This window comes from Telopea speciosissima, chromosome 4 (assembly GCF_018873765.1).
Source record: "Telopea speciosissima isolate NSW1024214 ecotype Mountain lineage chromosome 4, Tspe_v1, whole genome shotgun sequence".
Classification (NCBI taxonomy): domain Eukaryota; kingdom Viridiplantae; phylum Streptophyta; class Magnoliopsida; order Proteales; family Proteaceae; genus Telopea; species Telopea speciosissima.
In genome coordinates, this window is record NC_057919.1 from 34,861,672 (window position 1) to 34,881,284 (window position 19,613).

General features: G+C 37.1%; 1 protein-coding gene across 1 annotated transcript; it reads right to left on the bottom strand.

Moving 5' to 3' along the window:
* Nucleotides 1–297: 297 nt before the first annotated feature.
* Nucleotides 298–2,071, bottom strand: LOC122659244. Its single transcript, XM_043854376.1, has 4 exons — nucleotides 1,810–2,071; nucleotides 1,161–1,428; nucleotides 870–1,010; nucleotides 298–640 (listed from the first exon to the last, which is right to left on the bottom strand). Exons 1-4 carry the CDS (start codon nucleotides 2,069–2,071, stop codon nucleotides 298–300), a joined length of 1,014 nt encoding a protein of 337 aa, XP_043710311.1.
* Nucleotides 2,072–19,613: the final 17,542 nt, after the last annotated feature.

Sequence of the window (19,613 nt, forward strand, 5' to 3'; positions counted from 1 at the left end):
TCTTTGTTTAAGTTCTTGAAAGCACTTATCACATTTATCAGTCCACTCAAACTTCACGTTCTTCCTGGTCAATTGAGTAAGTGGCACTGCAATGCGGGAGAATCCCTCAATAAATCTCCTGTAGTAACCTGCCAAGCCTAGAAAACTCCTTATTTCAGTCATACTTGTCGGTCTAGGCCAATCCAACACCGCTTGAACTTTACTAGGATCTATAGAAATACCTTCTTCTGAGACTACATGTCCCAAAAACACAACCTTATCCAACCAGAACTCACATTTCTTGAGTTTAGCGAAAAGTTACTTCTCCCTCAAGGTCTGGAGTACGATCTTCAAGTGTGCCTCATGCTTTTCCTTACTTCTAGAGTAAATCAGAATATCATCAATGAAGACGATGACAAACTGATCAAGATAGTCATGAAAAACTCTATTCATTAGGTCCATGAAAGCTGCTGGTGCATTGGTTAACCCGAACGGCATCACTAAAAATTTATTGTGCCCATAACGAGTCCTAAAAGCTATCTTGGGAATAACCTCCTCCTTTATCTTCAGTTGGTGATATCCCGTAAGGAGGTCAATCTTCAAAAATATCTTTGCTCCCTTTAACTGATCAAACAAGTCCTCAATACGGGGTAGAGGATACCTATTCTTGATAGTAACCTTATTTAATTCCCTATAGTCAATGCACATGCGCAAGGTACCATCCTTCTTCTTTACAAACAAGACTGGAGCTCCCCAAGGTGACATACTAGGTCGTATATGTCCCGAGCAATTCTTGCAATTGACTTTTCAATTCCTTCATTTTGGAGGGAGCTAAACGGTATGGGGCTTTTGAGATGGGTGCCATACCCGGTAGTAAGTCAATCACAAACTCAATTTTCCTGTCTACAGGTAAACTAGTCATATCATTTGCAAAAACATCAGGGAAATCTCTAACAACCTTGATATCTTCAAGGGCTGACCCCTTAGCCTCAGTGTCCACAACACTAGCTAGGTAACCAATGCATCCTTGCCTAAGAAGTTTACTCACTTGCAAGGCTAAAACAATCTTCAATGGTTAAGACCTTACTCTATCTCCTTTAAATCTGAACTCTTCTCCATCTAAAGGTTCAAATACAACTTCCTTCTCAAAACTATGGATTTTGGCATGCTATCTTGCTAACCAGTCCATACCCAAAATAATATCAAAGTCTTGCATATCCAATAAATACAAATCTACTCTAAGATCTCTACCCTCTAGTTGGACCATACAAGATTCAAAAATCATATCTGAAACCATTATCTCCCCTGATGGTGTCAAAATACTTAAATCAGTTTGTAAAGTCTTCAGTAAAATCTTCAACTTAGTAGAAAAACTATACAAGATGAAAGAGTGTGTCGATCCAGAGTCGAACAACACAAAAGCAGGATTACCAAAAACATATAACATACCTGAAATTAATCATGCATACTAATCAAACATCATGAAGCAGTCATCATACAAAGTTAAACATCAATAAGTAATGTAATTACCAGAAACTACAGCTGGAGAGGCCTCTGCATCCTGTTGAGTAATTGCAAAGACTCTCCCTGGAACCTAGGTCCTCTGACCACCACCACTTCCTTGCCCTTGATGATGCTGCTTCCCTTGAGTGTTCCACAATGGGCAGTTCTTGATAAGATGTCCCTCCTTCCCACATTTGAAACAAACTCTGGTTCCAAATCTGCATGGACCCCAATGAAGCTTCCCACACTTGGGACATGATTCAGGAGCCTTAATAGTCAGTGCTCCCTGCACATATTGAGTCCTTTGCTATTTTTGTGGAGGATAACTCTTGCTGCCCTGTGCTGGGAAATGCTGCTTCCCTTGCCATTTGCTTTTCGACTTCTGGGTTCCTTTTGCTGGCCCTTCATATAACAGGGCTCTCCTCACAACTTTAGCATATGTGTTAAGTTCCAAAGTTGTCACCATTCTCTGAATTCCATCATTAAGGCCACTCTCAAATAATCTTATCTTGTCAACATCCGTGGCCACAAGGTGTGGTGCATAACGAGACAACTCCTCAAATTTCTTCTCATATTCTGTCACCGTCATGCTTCCTTGCTGCAAGTTAATGAATGCCTTTGCTCTCCAAACAGTAATAGGAAAATACTTCTCTCGAAATAGCTCTAAGAATTGGGCCCAAGTAACAAGCTTGCCCTCCAGAACACGCTTTGTGGTCTGCCACCACAAGTCAGCCTCTCCTTACAACATGTACGTGGCACATGCCACCTTCTACTCATCCGAACACTGGAGTAACTCGAAGTTCTTCTCCAATTCCCTAAGCCATCCCTTTGCTACAATAGGGTCTGCAGAGGTACCCTTAAATGCCAAGGGACGCAACTTCTTGAACTCAGTCACCATTCTAGACGCGTCAATAAGCCTAGGAGGATTGTTTGCAGGAACTGCTTGAGCCTGCTGCATAGCCCCAGCAAAGGCTGCAGTAAAAATGCCAATCATCTCATCTCGATTTATGGTTGCACCTTGAACATGTGGTGCGGGGAGATCTTCCTCTTGCTGCCAGTTTGGTACCTCAGGCAAAGGTATTTCATCCTCATCTTGAGGTTGACGGGAGCTTTGACTATGCCTAAGTGTCCCTAGCAACCAAAATACAGAACAAAAAAAAATTGCATCAGACAACATTTCATGTTCGTCCAATGTGAAGAAAACAACACACATAAAGTTTACATTTATATACATCTATACGTAATGATCACGTATTATAACCTATGCAACCAGTTCTAAGTTACATACTTCAAAACTAACCTGGCTCTGATATCACTCCTGTAACTACCCGGACCTAATCACGGATGATATAGATCCCATCCTTACGTAGTTAACCTTAGGTCACAAATTCCATAATAAATTAAAACAAACAATATCTCAGGTCATCCATTTTTAACACATGCGGAAGCAACTTCATTAATTAAAACATTTCCATAATTTACTCAATACTAGTGGCTGGAATATATTAACACATAAATATATATATTATCAATTACTGAACCAAAAGAGTGATATAGATATTACATAACTCCTAGAAAGATTTGTTTAAATACATTAAACAGTTCCATCATTTATTAACATGATTACAAAAAGGTTCCAACTCTAGAACACAAACATCCAAAAGAAATATAAAAGAGCTATCACATCAACTAGGTGCTCCTCCTCCAAAGTCTTCCACTGTGTACTCCTCACCATCTGCAAAAGATTCCACTTGAATAGATTGAGCTTGCGTCCAGTGGAGTGCTAAGTACACTATACACAAGCATGAATAAAGATGGATAAAGAATAAAACAATAAACTATTCAATGTAACCATTATTCATTCCTTTAATTAAGTATGGTCATAACCATCTCTGAACTATGGAGTGTGCACACATATTAAGGATTCTCACTAAATTACTTAACTGAACATGCTCTAGTTTATAACTCATTATCTCATTTATTATTTCATGTATTGAAATACATTCTATAGAGGATCCAACACCTCTCAAGATGCGTTCAACCCACTCAGGGACCCAACATCTATTGAGATGCACTCAACTCCATTCAAGGATCCAACACCTCTCAAGATGCACTCAACCCATTCGGGGACCCAACATCTTTCGAGATGCACTCAACTCCATTCAAGGATCCAACACTTCTTAAGATGCGCTCAACCCATTTGAGGACCCAACATCTTTCGAGATGCACTCAACTTCTCTTAAGGAATGATATTTTCATCATCAATTCATTCATTCATAACTTTCATGATATCATTACCATTCATGTTTATTTATAAAAAAAACTTGACGAAATGCATAACCAAATTAATAATTCAATCTCATGCAATTCATATTCATATCACGTAATGCATCAATCACTCAATGTTTCGTTATGCATTCAAATCAACTATAAATTTGTAAGTCCATCACGCTCAACAATTAACAACCATCATACATATATTTACAAGTATTTCAACACAACTATAACAACAATAAAGCCCCACCTCAAACTTCAACTCCTTCCTTGATCCAAGTGTGTTAAAGCTCGCTTGAATGAAGCTCAATCAAAAACACCTATGTAAATAATGATATAGATCAATAATATGGCTTATCACATCATTAAAAATACCTAAAGACCCATTGAAAATAGTCGAAGCATGTAGAGGGGTCAATCTGTCCGTCAAGAAATTTTCAGATTTATTCTACTCGGATTAACTTACAAGGAGATTTTGACCCTTTTCTGAGTGATTTTAGGAAAAATACTATTTCAAAAAAGTTGTAGATAATTGAGTCTATTTTCAAATGAATTTAGAATCAGGTCATTTGAGTTCCAGATGAGGGAGATATGCCCCAGGAGCTGCATAGAGGTCATTCTGCCAGTGAGAAATTTTCAGATTCGACTCTGTTCAGATTACTGAACTTACAATGGGATTTTGACCCTCTTATGAGTGGTTTTGGAAAAAACACTATTTCACAAAAGTTGTAGATAATTGAGTCTATTTTCAAATGGCTCTAGAATCAGGGCATTTTAGTTCCAGATAAGGGAGATATGCCCCACAGACTGAATAGAGGTCAATCTGTCAGTCAAGAAATTTCCAGATTTACATGGAGTTTACTTCCTAAAATTCTTAATGGATTCGAATGAGGACTTTTGTTTCAGCTTACAAAACACATTCATGGGACTCTTAATCACTCAAAAACACTTCTAAAAACCTATGCTATCATCCATTAACAAAATCAAAACCATTACATAAGCACATTGCAATAATCAAAGTGATTCACCTTCAAGTTCTTGCCTTTCTTCTTCAAACTCTTTGAAGCTCCTTTAATGAACAACTCCAGCAGCTTTGATTCTTCAATGAACTCCTCAAACAATACCTTGATCAAGATCAATGCAACATCATCTTAGCATGATCATGTTAGATTAATCCGATCCGAATATGGACAAAATCCCAAAAGCCAGGATCTCCATAGGGCATTCAAGAACACAATTAAATAAATAATAGAAAATAGAGATAGAACCACCAACCTTGTTTCGCATCCATGACAATGATCGCAGCGGAAAATAAAGATCAAAGATCTAGGTGCTGCCCCTCTATTCTCAAAGTAACTTGCTTGATGAGAATACCGAATGCACAGGGATGATGAACGATGAATATCTCCCTCTTACAAGAATGCACTCCTCAATAACAATTGAGAATAATTAGTAGTAATCAATAGAGGGGAGACCTAGCTCTCCTTATATAGTAATTCCTATAAGGTCTGACTCATCACAGTCCCAATAGGAATCTATCTACCCACACTAAAGTCAGTCCACATAGGATTCCTAATAAAACTCAATGACCCCCTTAATTAGACCAATACCATAATTAGCCTGAGTTTCAAGTTATTTAATATTAGTCCATAATAGGTAATATAGGATTCTATTCAATATAGAATTCTAACATTCTCCCACTTGGACTTATATTAAATCACTCACTTTTTTAAGAGATTTAAAAACAGTTTTGACCAAAATAAATCACAGGCTAATAACCCTTTAAGAAAACTTTATGTGCATATTTTTTAAAAATAAATTGGTCTAGAGATCGTATTAGAAAATCAATCATGTTCCATAGAGTTTTAGACACCGAATCATGGCGGTAACTGCATCTATAATCAAGCGACACAGAGTCTTCCATGGTCACGAGAGCCCTCAACTCTACTAACATAGATGTAATGTGGTAGTGTGGCAACGAGATAATACTCACATAGTGATTCCTTAAGTATTATCCATTTGTTAGTCCAAAATTTTTCTTCTTTAAGTACCACAGGCTCACTAGAAAAATAATCTTTATGATTCCAATGAATCTGTATGTCTCATCTTGAATAACTCAAATTTTACTTTATGTATTACAAGACATACCTTTAGGCTAATAACTTAATGCCCCAGCCTTGCTTAAGGTTAACACATTCCTTAAGACTTTAAAACCAGAAATATATACATCATGTTAATAAATAAAACACCCATGTGTTTAAAAGAAACTGCATGCAATGACAACTGATATATATATATAAACCAAAGATTACCATAAGGTAAAAATACACATAAAAAGAAACTTTAAATTAAAATGTAGCAAAATAAAACAAACTCCCACTACCCAACCGCATCCCATGATGCAATTAAGCCCATGCTCATGACATGTCTCTCAAAAACACAAGGGCGAAGACCTTGTTAGGGGATCTGCAACCATATCATCTGTACTAATATGCTCCACTGCAATGTTACCTTTCATTACTGTCCCCTTTATGGTTAAATACTTGACCTCCATGTGTTTAGATCCTTTAAGTGTTTTATTGTTATTTATAACCAACACAGCAAAGCTATTATCACAGTATATCTGGATGGGTCTATCCACAAAATCTACAATAGTCAACTCCTTTATGAGATTCCTAAGCCAAATAGCCTGAGTAGCAGCCCCATAGCATGCTACAAACTCTGCCTGCACAGTCGAAGTGGTCACTAATGTCTGCTTTTTACTCTTCTATGATACTACCCCTCCTGCTATCAAGAAAACATAACCTGATGTGGATTTTCTGTCATCCTCACAGCCAGCAAAGTCGGAGTCTGTATACCCCACTAGCTTGAGTTCAGGTACGTGTCTGTAAGTCAGCATTAATCTCTTGTCCCCTTTAAGTACCTCAATACTTTCTTGGCAGCAACCCAGTGGCTAAGACCAGGATCTGACTGATACCTGTCAAGAAGTTTCATCACAAAAGCAATATTCGGTCTGGTACAGACCTGAGCATAGATGATACTACCAAGTGCGCTAGCATAAGGCACCTTCTTCATTTCATCCCTCTCAGCTTTATTTTTTGGGCACTGTGTCGAGCTCAACTTGTCACCCTTGAGAACAGGAACATTCCCAGGTTTGCAATCCAACATACTGAACATCTCCAGAACGCAATCAACATAAGCCCTCTGAGAAAGACTTAATTTAAGCAAAAACGATCCCTATGGATCTCAATGCCAAGGACAAAAGAAGCCTCACCAAGGTCCTTCATGTCAAATTCCTTAGATAATAGTTGCCTTGTATTATGCAATATCCCTAGGTCACTGCTTGCGAGCAGGATGCCATCCACATAAAGAATGAGAAAATAGAATTTGCTCCCACTGACCTTGTGATATATACACTGATCCACTTTATTTTCCACAAAACCGAATGAAGTCACAACACTGTCAAACTTCAGATACCACTACCTAGAAGCTTGTTTGAGACCGTAGATAGACTTCTTGAGTCTACACACAAGATGATCTGAACCATCCACTGTAAAACCCTCAGGCTGAACCGTATAGACTTTCTCATCAAGATTGTCATTAAGAAAGGCAGTTTTAACATCTATCTGATGCAGCTCCATATCGAAATGAGCTACAATTGCCATGATCACCCTGAAAGAATCCTTCGAAGAGACTAGAGAAAAAGTCTCATTATAGTTTACTCCCTCTCTCTGAGTGAATCCCTTGGCTATCAGTCTGGCTTTAAACCTCTCAACTTTTCCTTTGGAATCCCTTTTGTTTTTATACACCCATTTGCAACCAATGGGCTTACAACCTTTAGGTAAATCAACAAGCTCCCAAATATCATTATGTTTCATCGATTGTATTTCATCTCTCATCGTATCTAACCACAAATCTGACTGAGGACTAGAAACAGCGCCTGAATAAGTAACTGGACCAACCACACAACCAATGTCATAGTCATGTTCTCCCAAATAGACCTCATAGATAGATGGTAGAGCTGGCTTTCTCTCCCTGATGGATCTCTGTAATGGTGCCACCACTGCCTTAACCTAAATCTGAGGAATCTCAGCTAGAACTGCATCAATGATAGGATCCTCAACCGCATCCTGAATAAGAGGAATCTCATCAGGTGCTACATGAATGTCGGGGACCGTATCAATATTAGGCTCTTGAACTCCAACAGGTGTAACCAATGGCACAGTATGCCCCATATCCGTCTGAATAGGTAGAAGAATAGGTACTGATGTACCAACCATGTGACTATCTTGAACAGTCTGAGAACAATCATTCTTTTTGACCATATCAAATTCCAAAAACTTTGTTGTCTGTGACTCCACAATCCTAGTGCCTTTGTAGGGATTATAAAATTTATATCCCTTCGAATGATCTGGGTAGCTGATAAAGTAGCAACGAGTAGTCTTGGGATCCAACTTGTTTAAAGTCGGATTATACAACTTCACTTCTGCAGGGCACTCCCAAACTCTAAGATGGTTTAAACTAGATTTACGGTTGGTCCACAGCTCAAAAGGGGTAAGAGGAACGGCTTTTTTCACCAAAAAAAAGAGGAACAACTTTAGTAGGTACATAGTTAAGGATATAAAGAGCAATTTTCAAGGCTTCACCCCATAAGAACTTAAATAAATTTGCCCTACTAATCCCACTCCTCACCATGTCCATATGGGTACGGTTACACCTTTCGGTGATCCCATTTTGTTCAGGACTTCCTGGCATAGTAAACTGACTAACTATTCTAGAGTCCTCTAGGTATTTGGCAAACGAGCCCTTAAGCTGTCTGGCATCGCCATGTCTGCCATAATACTCACCCCTACGATCAGATCTAACAATTTTAATAACATTTCCTAACTGTTTCTCAACTGCACTCCTAAAAATCTTGAACTTGTCAAGAGATTCAGACTTTTCTTTAATTAAGTACAGGTATCCATATCGGGAATAGTCATTTGTAAAAGTGATGAAATAAAAATTTCTACACAATGTGGCTGAATAGGGACCACTGATGTCAGTGTGAATGACCTTCAACAGGTCAGAACTACGGACTGCAGTTTTCTTCTTTATCTTGGTCATCTTTCCCTTACAACAGTCTACACAAGTTTCTAGATCACTTTCGAGAGTAGGTAGGATGTCAGACTTTTTTAGCCTTTCCACTCTTGCCTTAGAAATATGACTTAACCTCTTGTGCCACAATGTGAAAGACCGTTCTTTAGGTAAGGGTCTTTTGGAAACAACGCTTTCAATATTATAGGAGACGTAGACATCATTGGGAAACAAACACAATCTATACAATATTGGAAATAAAGCAAGAACCAACTTTACTTGAATTAAGAAACAAATTAATCATACTATACTTTATTTCAAAATGGTAACCACTAATGTCCAAAACTGAAACTAAAATTAAATTTCGCCTGAAGGATGGTACATAAAAAATGTTCTTTAAAGTAAAATTAAAACCAGAATCTATTAATAAAATGATATCTCCCACGAACTCTACGTCAGAATGTCCATCGTTCCCTATGACCAGCCTTGATTCATCCTTGTTTGGCCTCCTCCGATTTATGAACCTTTGTATGGTAAAAGCAACATGGTTAGTTGCACCGCTATCTAGTCACCAAGAACTGGATGGGACTTCTAATAGATTGGATTCACAAACAAAAGTTAAAGAATCATTACCTGATGGCTGTTTGGGCTTGATTAATCAAGCCTTGTATTTGTCGTAGTCCTTCTTTATGTGACCCTTTTTCTTGCAAAAGAATCTGCGATCGCTCTCTTTCTTTAAAGAGTCTTTCTTGGGTCCCAAATTGTTAGTCTGATCGGCCTGTTTATTGGCAGATTTATGAGTATGATTTTTAGACTTTTTACTCTTACGGGCTTTAGAAGTAAACAGGGCAACATGCTTTTTATCTTTCTTCAATTTCTCGTCCTCAGACACAACCCTAGAAATGTCACTACAAAATATGTGTTTTTTAGCCGCAATTTTTTTCGTGGCTATTGTTCCAAAAGCCGTGGTAAAAGGGTTTTAACCACGGTTTTAAAACCGCGGCTCATCCCCGGCTGAATGTAGTGTCGTATTTGAAAAGTGGGCTATCACCACGGTTTTTACATCCACGCGTGTAGTGTGTTTTTAGCCATGGTTTTGAAAAATTGCGGTTATAAAGGTGGTGGTACATCTACCCACTATTATGTTTTTAGCCACTATTTTAGAAAACTGCGGTTTAATGAAATCATATTTTTTATAAACAATTAATTTTTAATTATACATTTACCTGTGATTTTAAAAACCCAGGCTAAATGTTGATTTTTAATTAAAAAAAAAAAAAGCCCCAACCCACCCCTACCAACTCCGGTAGGGGCAGGTTTCTCCTCGACACCACCTACTCCCTGTGCACCTCTCTGCCCCACACCCTACATCGGCAGTCCCACCTAGCTCCTACCCTTGCATCCCTGTAGCAAACCCCCTGCCCTTGCATTGCAGCACCCTCCCCTGCTTCATAACCTTGCCCAACCATAACCGTACTTCATAACACCACCACCGCCCCTGCCCAGACTTTGTGCGCAACTCCTGCCAAACAAATTGTAAAAAAAATGAATTAAAGAGTTAAGAGAGGTCAATAATTTAAAAAAAAACTACCTAACTCCTCTTCTTCTTCTTCTTCTTCTGCTGCTACTGTCCAACACCTTGTAAAACAAAAACGAATTTGAGAGTGAGATTTCTTCAACTTCAGGTAAACAATTAAAAAAAAAAAAAAAGAACTTACCTGATCTCCTCTTCTTCTTCTTCTCATTTTTTAACCCAACACTCAGTAAATAAAAACGATTTGAAAAGTTAGAGAGATAAGAAAAAAAAACTTTCCTAATTTCTTCTCTTTTTCTTCTTCTTTGCAACACCCTGTAGAATAAAAACGAATTGAAGAGTTAGATTTCTTCAATGGCGCCGGTGAGTCTTCTTCTCATGCTCAATAACCCCTCCTCCCTTCCTCTTCTCCGTCTCCTTTCCCAATCAACTACAGCGGCAGTCTCCCTTTCCCCTGCTGGTGTTCACCGAGACATCGTCGTCAATAACCAGGGTTTCTGTTCTTCTTCATCTCCGATCGGCGGGCGATTGAAGTCGCGATAAAACCCCTTCACCCCCTTTCCCAAATTCCTAATTTTTCTTCTAACCCAAAAACCATAGCTACAGCGGCCTCCGCCCCTTCTTCTTCTCTGTCTCCAGTGGAGACTCTCCACTCTCCATTCTTCTTCTCTGTTTCGGTATAACTGCGGTCGGCTAGTTACTGCAGACGCTCTGTTCGGCCAGCAAACAGCAGTGATTTCTGCAACAAATTCTTCCAAGAGCTATGAAATCAATGTTGCTGCTAAAGCAATCTCGTATCAGATGTTTTCTCCTTCAGAAAACGAGTATCTATCCACTCTCCTCTTCAACCTCCCTTCAGAATACTGGTTTTTTGTCCATACAAATCATGTATAAGTCTAGTGGAGGAAGACCAAAGAAGAAGATCTATCAGAGAGTCTATGATCTGGACAGAGTGATGGAGCTTCAGAAGAAGTCGTCCCTCATTCTAGAACTCAAAGCCATCATCCAAAGACAAAAAGACCACTCTCTCCTCATCAGAGACGTCGAGAAAGAAGTTGGGTTTGTTCAAAAATGGAACTTTATGTCTGTGATTGGAAAGGTCAATAATTAAACAAAAAAAATGAAAAACTTACATGATCTCTCTTTCTTCTTCTTTTTTAGCCCAATACCCTGCAAATGAAAATTAATTGAAAAAGTTAGATAGAGATTAAAAAGAAAGAAAAAAACTAACCTGATTTCACCTTGTTCTTCTGTTCGTTAAAAAAAGTTGAATAAATGAAGAAGATCAGAGACGGGGAATGAGAGCGGAAAGTGAAAAGTTGAACGGGATTTATTGAAATTTCACAAATAACCACGGTTTTATAAAACCGCGGTAATAAATGCATATACGTGTTTATTTTTTATTGGCTTATTAACGTAACTTTTAACCGCACTTGCATAAACCGTGGCAATATACATATATATGGCTACGGTTATACAAAACCGCAGCTACATATGCGTATATGGTCACGGTTTAAAATAAATGTGGCTATATATAATAATAATCCAAGAGCATCCAACAAAATTCTATTAAATAATAAAATAAATATTTAACAAAAACCTTTATATATATAATTTAAAAATCCAAGACCTATCACAAATTAATTATTCCTTTATGAAAAATAATAAAATTGTAAAAATATTGCATAAAATGGATTATTATATTACAATTAATTTATGAAAATATAATAAAATAATAAAATTGTAAAAACTATAAAAAAATCTATGCACTAATAAAATTAAATTGATAACACAATATAAGTTTATTTTCGCACAATATATTTAAAAAAATGATGAATAATCAAAACAAAAAGTATAGATATAACTTATAAATATGTATATTTTTTTTTATTTGGTAAAGTATAGATATATCTACAAAACAAAAAGATATATAATACATATATATATATATATATATATATAATTTTTTTTTGTAAAATATTGCATAAAATGCATTACTATATTACAATAAATTTGAAAAAAATATACAAAAGTCCATGCACTATTAAAATTAATATCACAGTATAAGTTTATTTTCATACAAGATATTTAAACAAAAAAAAATGATGAATAATCAGAATCAAGTAGAATGAGCTCAAACCCTAGAAACAAAATCCTAAACCCTTCCACCGACTAATATCTCACAACCAAGGGTTCAAGACCTTGAAATTTTGAAAAACTTCTATTTTGAGGCTTGGCCGATAATGATATGGCCAAAAAATTGTGTGGGGACCATGGAAAATTGATAAACCTTGGTCTAAACTACCTATTTTTTAAAGTGGTATTTGATGACATTGAAATCGGATTAATCAAAGTTCCAAATAAAAAAGATTCCACTTCGAGGGCTCTCATTGGCAAACATATATATATACATATCTTCTTTTTAGGTAAAATATAGATATATCTACAATAATATAATAAATATTTATATACATATACATAAATTCTATAAATACATTATATATATATATATATATATATTTAGAATCACCCCAATAATTTTCTAATATATATATAAAATCCAAGAATAGTAATGAAGTTTTATATAAAAAAATATATAAATAATTATTTGCATTATAAAAAATCATAATTTTAGATAATGTGTTGTCAAAATATTATATAAAATTATTTTCACACAATGATGATGCAAGCTAGAAATTGTAAGGGGAGATCAAAATTTTAAAATATTAGGTCTAAACTACCAAATTTTGATATTGGGGATCTGATGACCTTGAAATCAGATTAGTCAGAGTTCGAGGGAAAAATACACAAATTATATATATATATAAAATCCAAGAACACTCATGAAGTTTTATATAAAAAATATATAAATAATTATTTGCATTATAAAAAATAATAATTTTAGATAATGTGTTGTCAAAATATTACATAAAATTATTTTCACACAATGATGATGCAAGCTAGAAATTGTAAGGGGAGATCAAAATTTTAAAATATTAGGTCTAAATTACCAAATTTTGATATTGGGAATTTGATGACCTTGAAATCAGATCAGTCAGAGTTTGAGGAAAAGAGATACTGTTTTGAGGGCCGTCATTGGGAGACAATGATGCGAGCCAAAAAATTGTGGGAGGAGCATGAAAAATTGGTAATTGTTAGTAATATGTGTGTATATAGATATACCTATATATTTATTTATTTATTTATATTTAAAATTTTATATATATATTATATACCTATTTATATATATCCATGTAGGCCATGGATGAAAACTATTGCATATTTATATTATTATTATCTATATGTATATATTATATATGGCTAAATGACCATGCATATATATATGACCACGGTTTTTGGAAACCATAACTAAATATAAGATATTTAGCCACGGTTTTTGGAAACCGCAGCTAAATATAAGATATTCAGCCACGGTTTTTGAAAATCGCTTCTAAATATAGGATATTCAACCATGGTTTCTAAAAACCACGGTAAAATAGAGTATATTCAACGCGGTTTCATAAAACTGCGAATAAAATAGGATATTCAGCGTCGATTTTCCTCAACCGCGGCTATATATACACCAATAGCCACGGTTAATTACAACTGCGGTAAAATTTTACCCATTTGGCCGCATTTTTAGAAAACCGCAGCCATAAACAGTTTTTTACCACGGTTCTCGACAACCGCGGGTAAAGACCTCCGCCCAAGTGCGACGAATGAGCGCTTTTTTTGTAGTGTGTATTTGGTTTGAATGATGCCAAATTCAAAAGATAGGATATATAGGGCCTGATGGACAAATAGGGCATCTGGAAGAGGAATGTTCAAAGCCTTAAGTTTAGTTTGATAATCAACCATCCTAATAATGTCCTTAACACCCCCAGAACCATCATATTGCATATTAAACAACCCTTACAAAAGTGTCACAATCTCAGCATTCGATGAAACTCTGTATCTCTTATAAAATGCATCTAGCAATTCCCTGGCAGTACATTGGTCAGGCATACCACTTTTTAAGTGTTCTGATATCGACCTCTTTATGGACAGTATACTAAGTCGAATACTCTTTTGCCATGCAGCATGCACAGACTTTTCATCCTCAGTACTATCAATAGTTAGATCCATTGGATTATCCATAATAAGGGATGTGTGCACATCTACCATTTTCATAGCAAACATAATGTCCTCTTTCCACTTCTCAAAGTTTGACCCAGTAAGAACCTCAATAGTGACCATGTTATTGTTGATGGAAAATGTGACTGAAAATTTAAACAATGAATATAATAATAATCAGAATGATGCAAGTATAGCTTGAAACCTTATAAGCTAATGAGAATTTTACACACATCATTGTGAAAACACCTTTGGGCTGAATTCCCAACATGCAATTGTAAAAATCCCTACATACCAGTGGCCATGGGAATACAACTCAACTTTCAAAATCCATCACCTTTGGGTGTGCAGAATTCTAGGGTTAGCCTATTCACATGCATACTGTATATGTACCCCTTCAAGTACCAATACATGACCACCACCTTTGGATGTATGACTATACATCAGAGTTGAAGGACATCCCACAATTGTATGAGACCGGTGTTTCACAAATCCAACAAGGAAGGTCGCTTTGGCGGCTGCATCCTGTCGAACCCATGGAACCCTCTCTTGGGATTTTTCAAAATTACTTACATCCTTAAATAATTTGTGTTATTTTATAATTTATGATAAAAGGCTTAAATGTCTTAAAACTAACAAAAAAAAATCAATAATTCTATTCATTTGGTAGGTATTCCAGCAAGTCAGAAAATTGGTTCGGTTCCCAATGGAACGAATCGATAAATTCTAGAAAAGGACATGCATCTAAAGAATATAAAAAATATTTAAAATATGCATATCTAATCAAAACAGAGGGTATCACTGTATAGAGCACAGAAAAACAGAGCCAACACAAAAAACGGGACCCCAAATGGAGTCTCATAGCCCCCAAAAAGGCTGGTCAAAGTTCAAGCCAAAAAATGATTGACTTACTGGTCCAAACGGCCGTACGGTCAAACCAAAATCGATTCAGTCTAACCCCGGTTCAACCAAACCGGTTCAAGTCCAGCCTAATCGGGTTCAGATCAACCCAACCAGGCCAGAAATTTGGGTCGACCCGACCCGATGGTGCACATTAGCAGACCTGTATAATTGTCAGGGGCGCACGATAGCAAACCCCAGAAATTCTTTTTTTTTTAAAATCCAACCGGAGAGTGAGATCCACTCGCCGCTACCACCGGCGCATGAGGGCACGTCCGGCGGACATCGGTGGCGATCCACCCATGTAAATGCTCAGCTCTACATGCTTGTGTGATCAGATTCGCCTTTCGTCGGAGAAAAAATCTGACAGAATGCCAGTGTTCGTACGGATTTTTCCAAAAATTGAAAAAACCCTAAAAAACTTGATTCAAACCGAAAAATTTTCGATTCCTTTAGCATGATTTATTATTTTGAATCCATATAGGTTCAAGAACAGATCTATGGAGGCTCTGATACCACATGTTAGATTAATCCGATCCGAATAGGGACAAAATCCCAAAAGACAGGATCTCCATAAGGCATTTAAGAACACAATTAAATAAATAATAGAAAACAGGAATAGAACCACCAACCTTGTTTCGCATCCATGACGATGATCGCAGCGGAAAATAAAGACCAAAGAGCTAGGTGTTTCCTCTCTATTCCCAAAGTAACTGGCTTGATGAGAATGCCAACTACACAGGGATGATGAACACTGAATATCTCCCTCTCTCACAAGAATGCACTCCTCAATAGCAATTGAGAATAATTAGTAGTAATGGGTAGAGGGGGGACCTACCTCTCATTATATAGTAATTCCTATAGGATCTGACTCATCACAGTCCCAATAGGAATCTATCTGCCCACACTAAAGCCAGTCCACATAGGATTCTTAATATAACTCAATGACCCCCCTTAATTAGACCAATACCATAATTAGCCTGAGTTTCAAGTTATTTAATATTAGTCCATAATAGGTAATATAGGATTCTATTCAAAATAGAATTCTAACAGATCACGCCGTAGAAATCCAAGTGATTGAACCCATTGAAACTTTCTCCCTCCTCTCCTTCTTCCTCGTTTCTTCTTCTTCTCTTCTTTCTTCTTCTTCTTCTTCTTCTTCTTTGGCGAAAAGAATCTTTTCCCAGCTTAATCCCAAATAATCCATTATATAGACATGATACTAATTTTCAATTAAATCTCCAAATGAATGCATAAAGCATAAAACCAACTTAACTAACAACTAAGCAAACTAACTAAACTAATTAAACTATAATGGCTCTCATTCTAATAATTCAAATCCTCTTTGAACTTTTCATTATGCTCATGGTGAATGGTTCCTCAAATAGTGCCTCCACCCAAGAATTACCCAATAGATTCTCATGCAAGCTTACCTAACTCTTTCATATTCCAGTCCTACCCCTAGTCAAGGTTCCTATTACCAACATGCATCTATTATTTACTTAAATTAAACCAAACTGAATCAAAACCAAGTCTTGACCCAAAATCATGGATTGAACCACCCATAACTTAAATTGACCCAATCTACACCATACCATATATAAGAACCCTTATTATATAAGCACTATTCACATATTTGCATTAATCAATAATACAAGCTAAGAATTTCACTAGACCATAGTATATATATTGCATCAACCAAACTTCTTAATTAACAAGACCTTTATATAAATTATTAAAACATTCATTCCTATCGTATTATATTATCTTGTGGTGGAATCGGATAGCTTGGATGCTATTCTTTTTGTTGAGGGGTCAAAGTCCCCAGGGTGGGAAGTGGAGGACTTAGTAGTGGACGTGACTACGCTAAGGACTTCTTTTTCCTCTGTTATCTTCTCTTTTGTTCCTAGGGCTATGAACTGTGTCTCGGATGCTCTAGCAAGGAAGGCGCTGTCTATTGGGTACATGATAGATTGGCCAAACTCCATTCGGTGGCTTCAGGACCTTTGTGTGATTGATGCCACTGGTTGTACTCACCCCTCTCATCAATAAATTTCCCGTTTACCAAAAAAAAAAAAACCTCATTAACACCTTAGAACATCATCAATACAATATATCAAACACAAGGCATCAAAATTCACATATTATTATATCTTAGGCCATTAACATGCAAATATAGCCAAATATTCACAAGGACATTAAAATATTAATAAACAACAAGTATAATATTAAAATATTCATAACAAGGAAGGGGGTGTTACAATTGAGGCAATGGGCAAGGCGGCGCAAGGGGGAGCCCCAAGGTTGAGACGTTGGTGAAGGATGAGAAGAAGTTAACCAACGACCGCGTTAATCTGAGGTGGCGGAGATGTTTTAGGCTCTGTAATCTGTGGGGTCTTAGGAACCTAAAGGCTGACGTTAGGAGTTGCACAACCTCCTAAGGCGGTTAGGCCACGTGGCATCGCCTCAAGAGGTTGTGAAGGGCATTGTTGGGACTCGTTTCATGCTCAATAATGGGCCTGACACGTCATCAGATGAGGGTGGCATAGGCTGACCAGGTCAAAGAGAACGATTAAGAGAAAACCGCCCAGAAGGGAGTAGTGCTCCCTATTTCCCAGCATAGGGTACCACGTCCACAACAGCATAGACAAAGGGCATGATCAGTAAAACGCCTCAGCAAGGGGCCACGTGGCAAGCAAAGGGGATAAGGCACGAAGGCCACTGAAGGGAATGGCGGCTGCAACCGCCAAGCAAAGTCTTTGTTGGGCCGGGTCCATCTATAAAAGCCAAGGGAGCTGTCATGCATAGACCCACACAACAACTCAACACATACTTTTAGCATTTATCTTTTAGCATTTACTTGTTAGTTCTTCATTTTGTTTTATTTCTTTTCTGGGAAGTGTACGTTACAGTCAACGAGTTAGCCATTGGGAGGAATCAGGAGTTCATCCACCTCAATAGAATGGTATGATCTGTTATTGGCTTGTTTACTTTCCATTATTCAATCAGTTTATTCAATTTCTGTGTTTGTTTTTTGCATATAATATAAGTTCCTGTTAACAAGCTTGTGCTTTGTTGTTAAGAATCCCATCGAGACCGATACCTTTAAAGTCTAACCCAAAGGTCCTTAGAACTACTCAGGCACGAGGGAACCTTAGATTCCTTGGTTGAAAGTCAGATAGGCAAATCTCAGCCCATTTGAGCCTGCGTCGAAAGTTCTGGCACGCCTTGCACCTATTTTACCCCCACACCATTTTGTGAGAGTGTTGGACATTTCTTCCACCAACAGGAACACCCATTCACCATTTGAGATAAAGTTTGAAATCTTATTTGAAAGATCCACGAACACAAAGAGCTGCAAATTGGAGGGTTCCATAATAGACAAATTATCCAACCATCTATTCTACCAGAAATTGATTTTCTCCACATTCCCAACCACACACTTTTCCCTACTAGAAATAAAATTCCACATCTTTCGGATACCAAGCCAGACAGAGGATGATTGATGACCCTTCCTAACAGCACCACTGCTCTTGAGAAATATTTCTTTGAAAAAGCGAGAAAAACTAAATCTTCATTATTAATTATCGAAGCTAATTTACTCAAGAGAGCCTTATTGACATCTCGTAGCCTTCTGATGCCTAGACCACCGTCAAATTTCAGCCTACAAACCATATCCCATTTGACGACAACGGATTTTGAAGAATCAACATCCCCTGTCCAAATGAAATTTTTATCTACCTTTTCAGCCATCAAAATGAGGCTAGAAGGCCATCAATAAACTGAAAAGTTGTGGATGGGCATTCCTGAAATCACTGATTTAACAAGCTTCACTGTCCCAGCCATCAAAAGAAAATTTCCCTTCCAACCTGACAATCTATTTTTTATGTGATCAACCAATGGGAGAACTCCTTCTTGACTCTCCCCTTGAAAATATCTATACCTAGGTAACGAGTAGGAAAATAACACATTGGAATATTTAACAAATCTAAAATTCCTTGCTTCCTTGGACCAGAGATCTTCCCAAGGACGAGTTTACTCTCTCTAGATTAATATGCTGCCTAGATTAGCTATGATATTTATTAAAAATAATCACCAAATCTCTCACGTACCTGATAGATGCATTCATGAAAAAAAAAAATATCATTACTGAAAAAACAGATGAGTTGGGATAGCCCCGTACCATGAGGACAGTGGATAGCCTTTAATTTCTTTTCAGCTATACAAGGGATTC

Bases quoted from the DNA above. Each gene is read 5' to 3' on its own strand.
- LOC122659244 (XM_043854376.1), bottom strand. From the start codon at position 2,071: ATGACGGTGACAGAATATGAGAAGAAATTTGAGGAGTTGTCTCGTTAT. The intron at 1,429-1,809 runs GTTATCCTCCAC...GATTAATTTCAG, and splicing joins CCCAGCACAGGGCAGCAAGA to GTATGTTATATGTTTTTGGT. The intron at 641-869 runs GTTTGTGATTGA...TATCAAGAATAG, and splicing joins CCTGTAGACAGGAAAATTGA to GTATCCTCTACCCCGTATTG.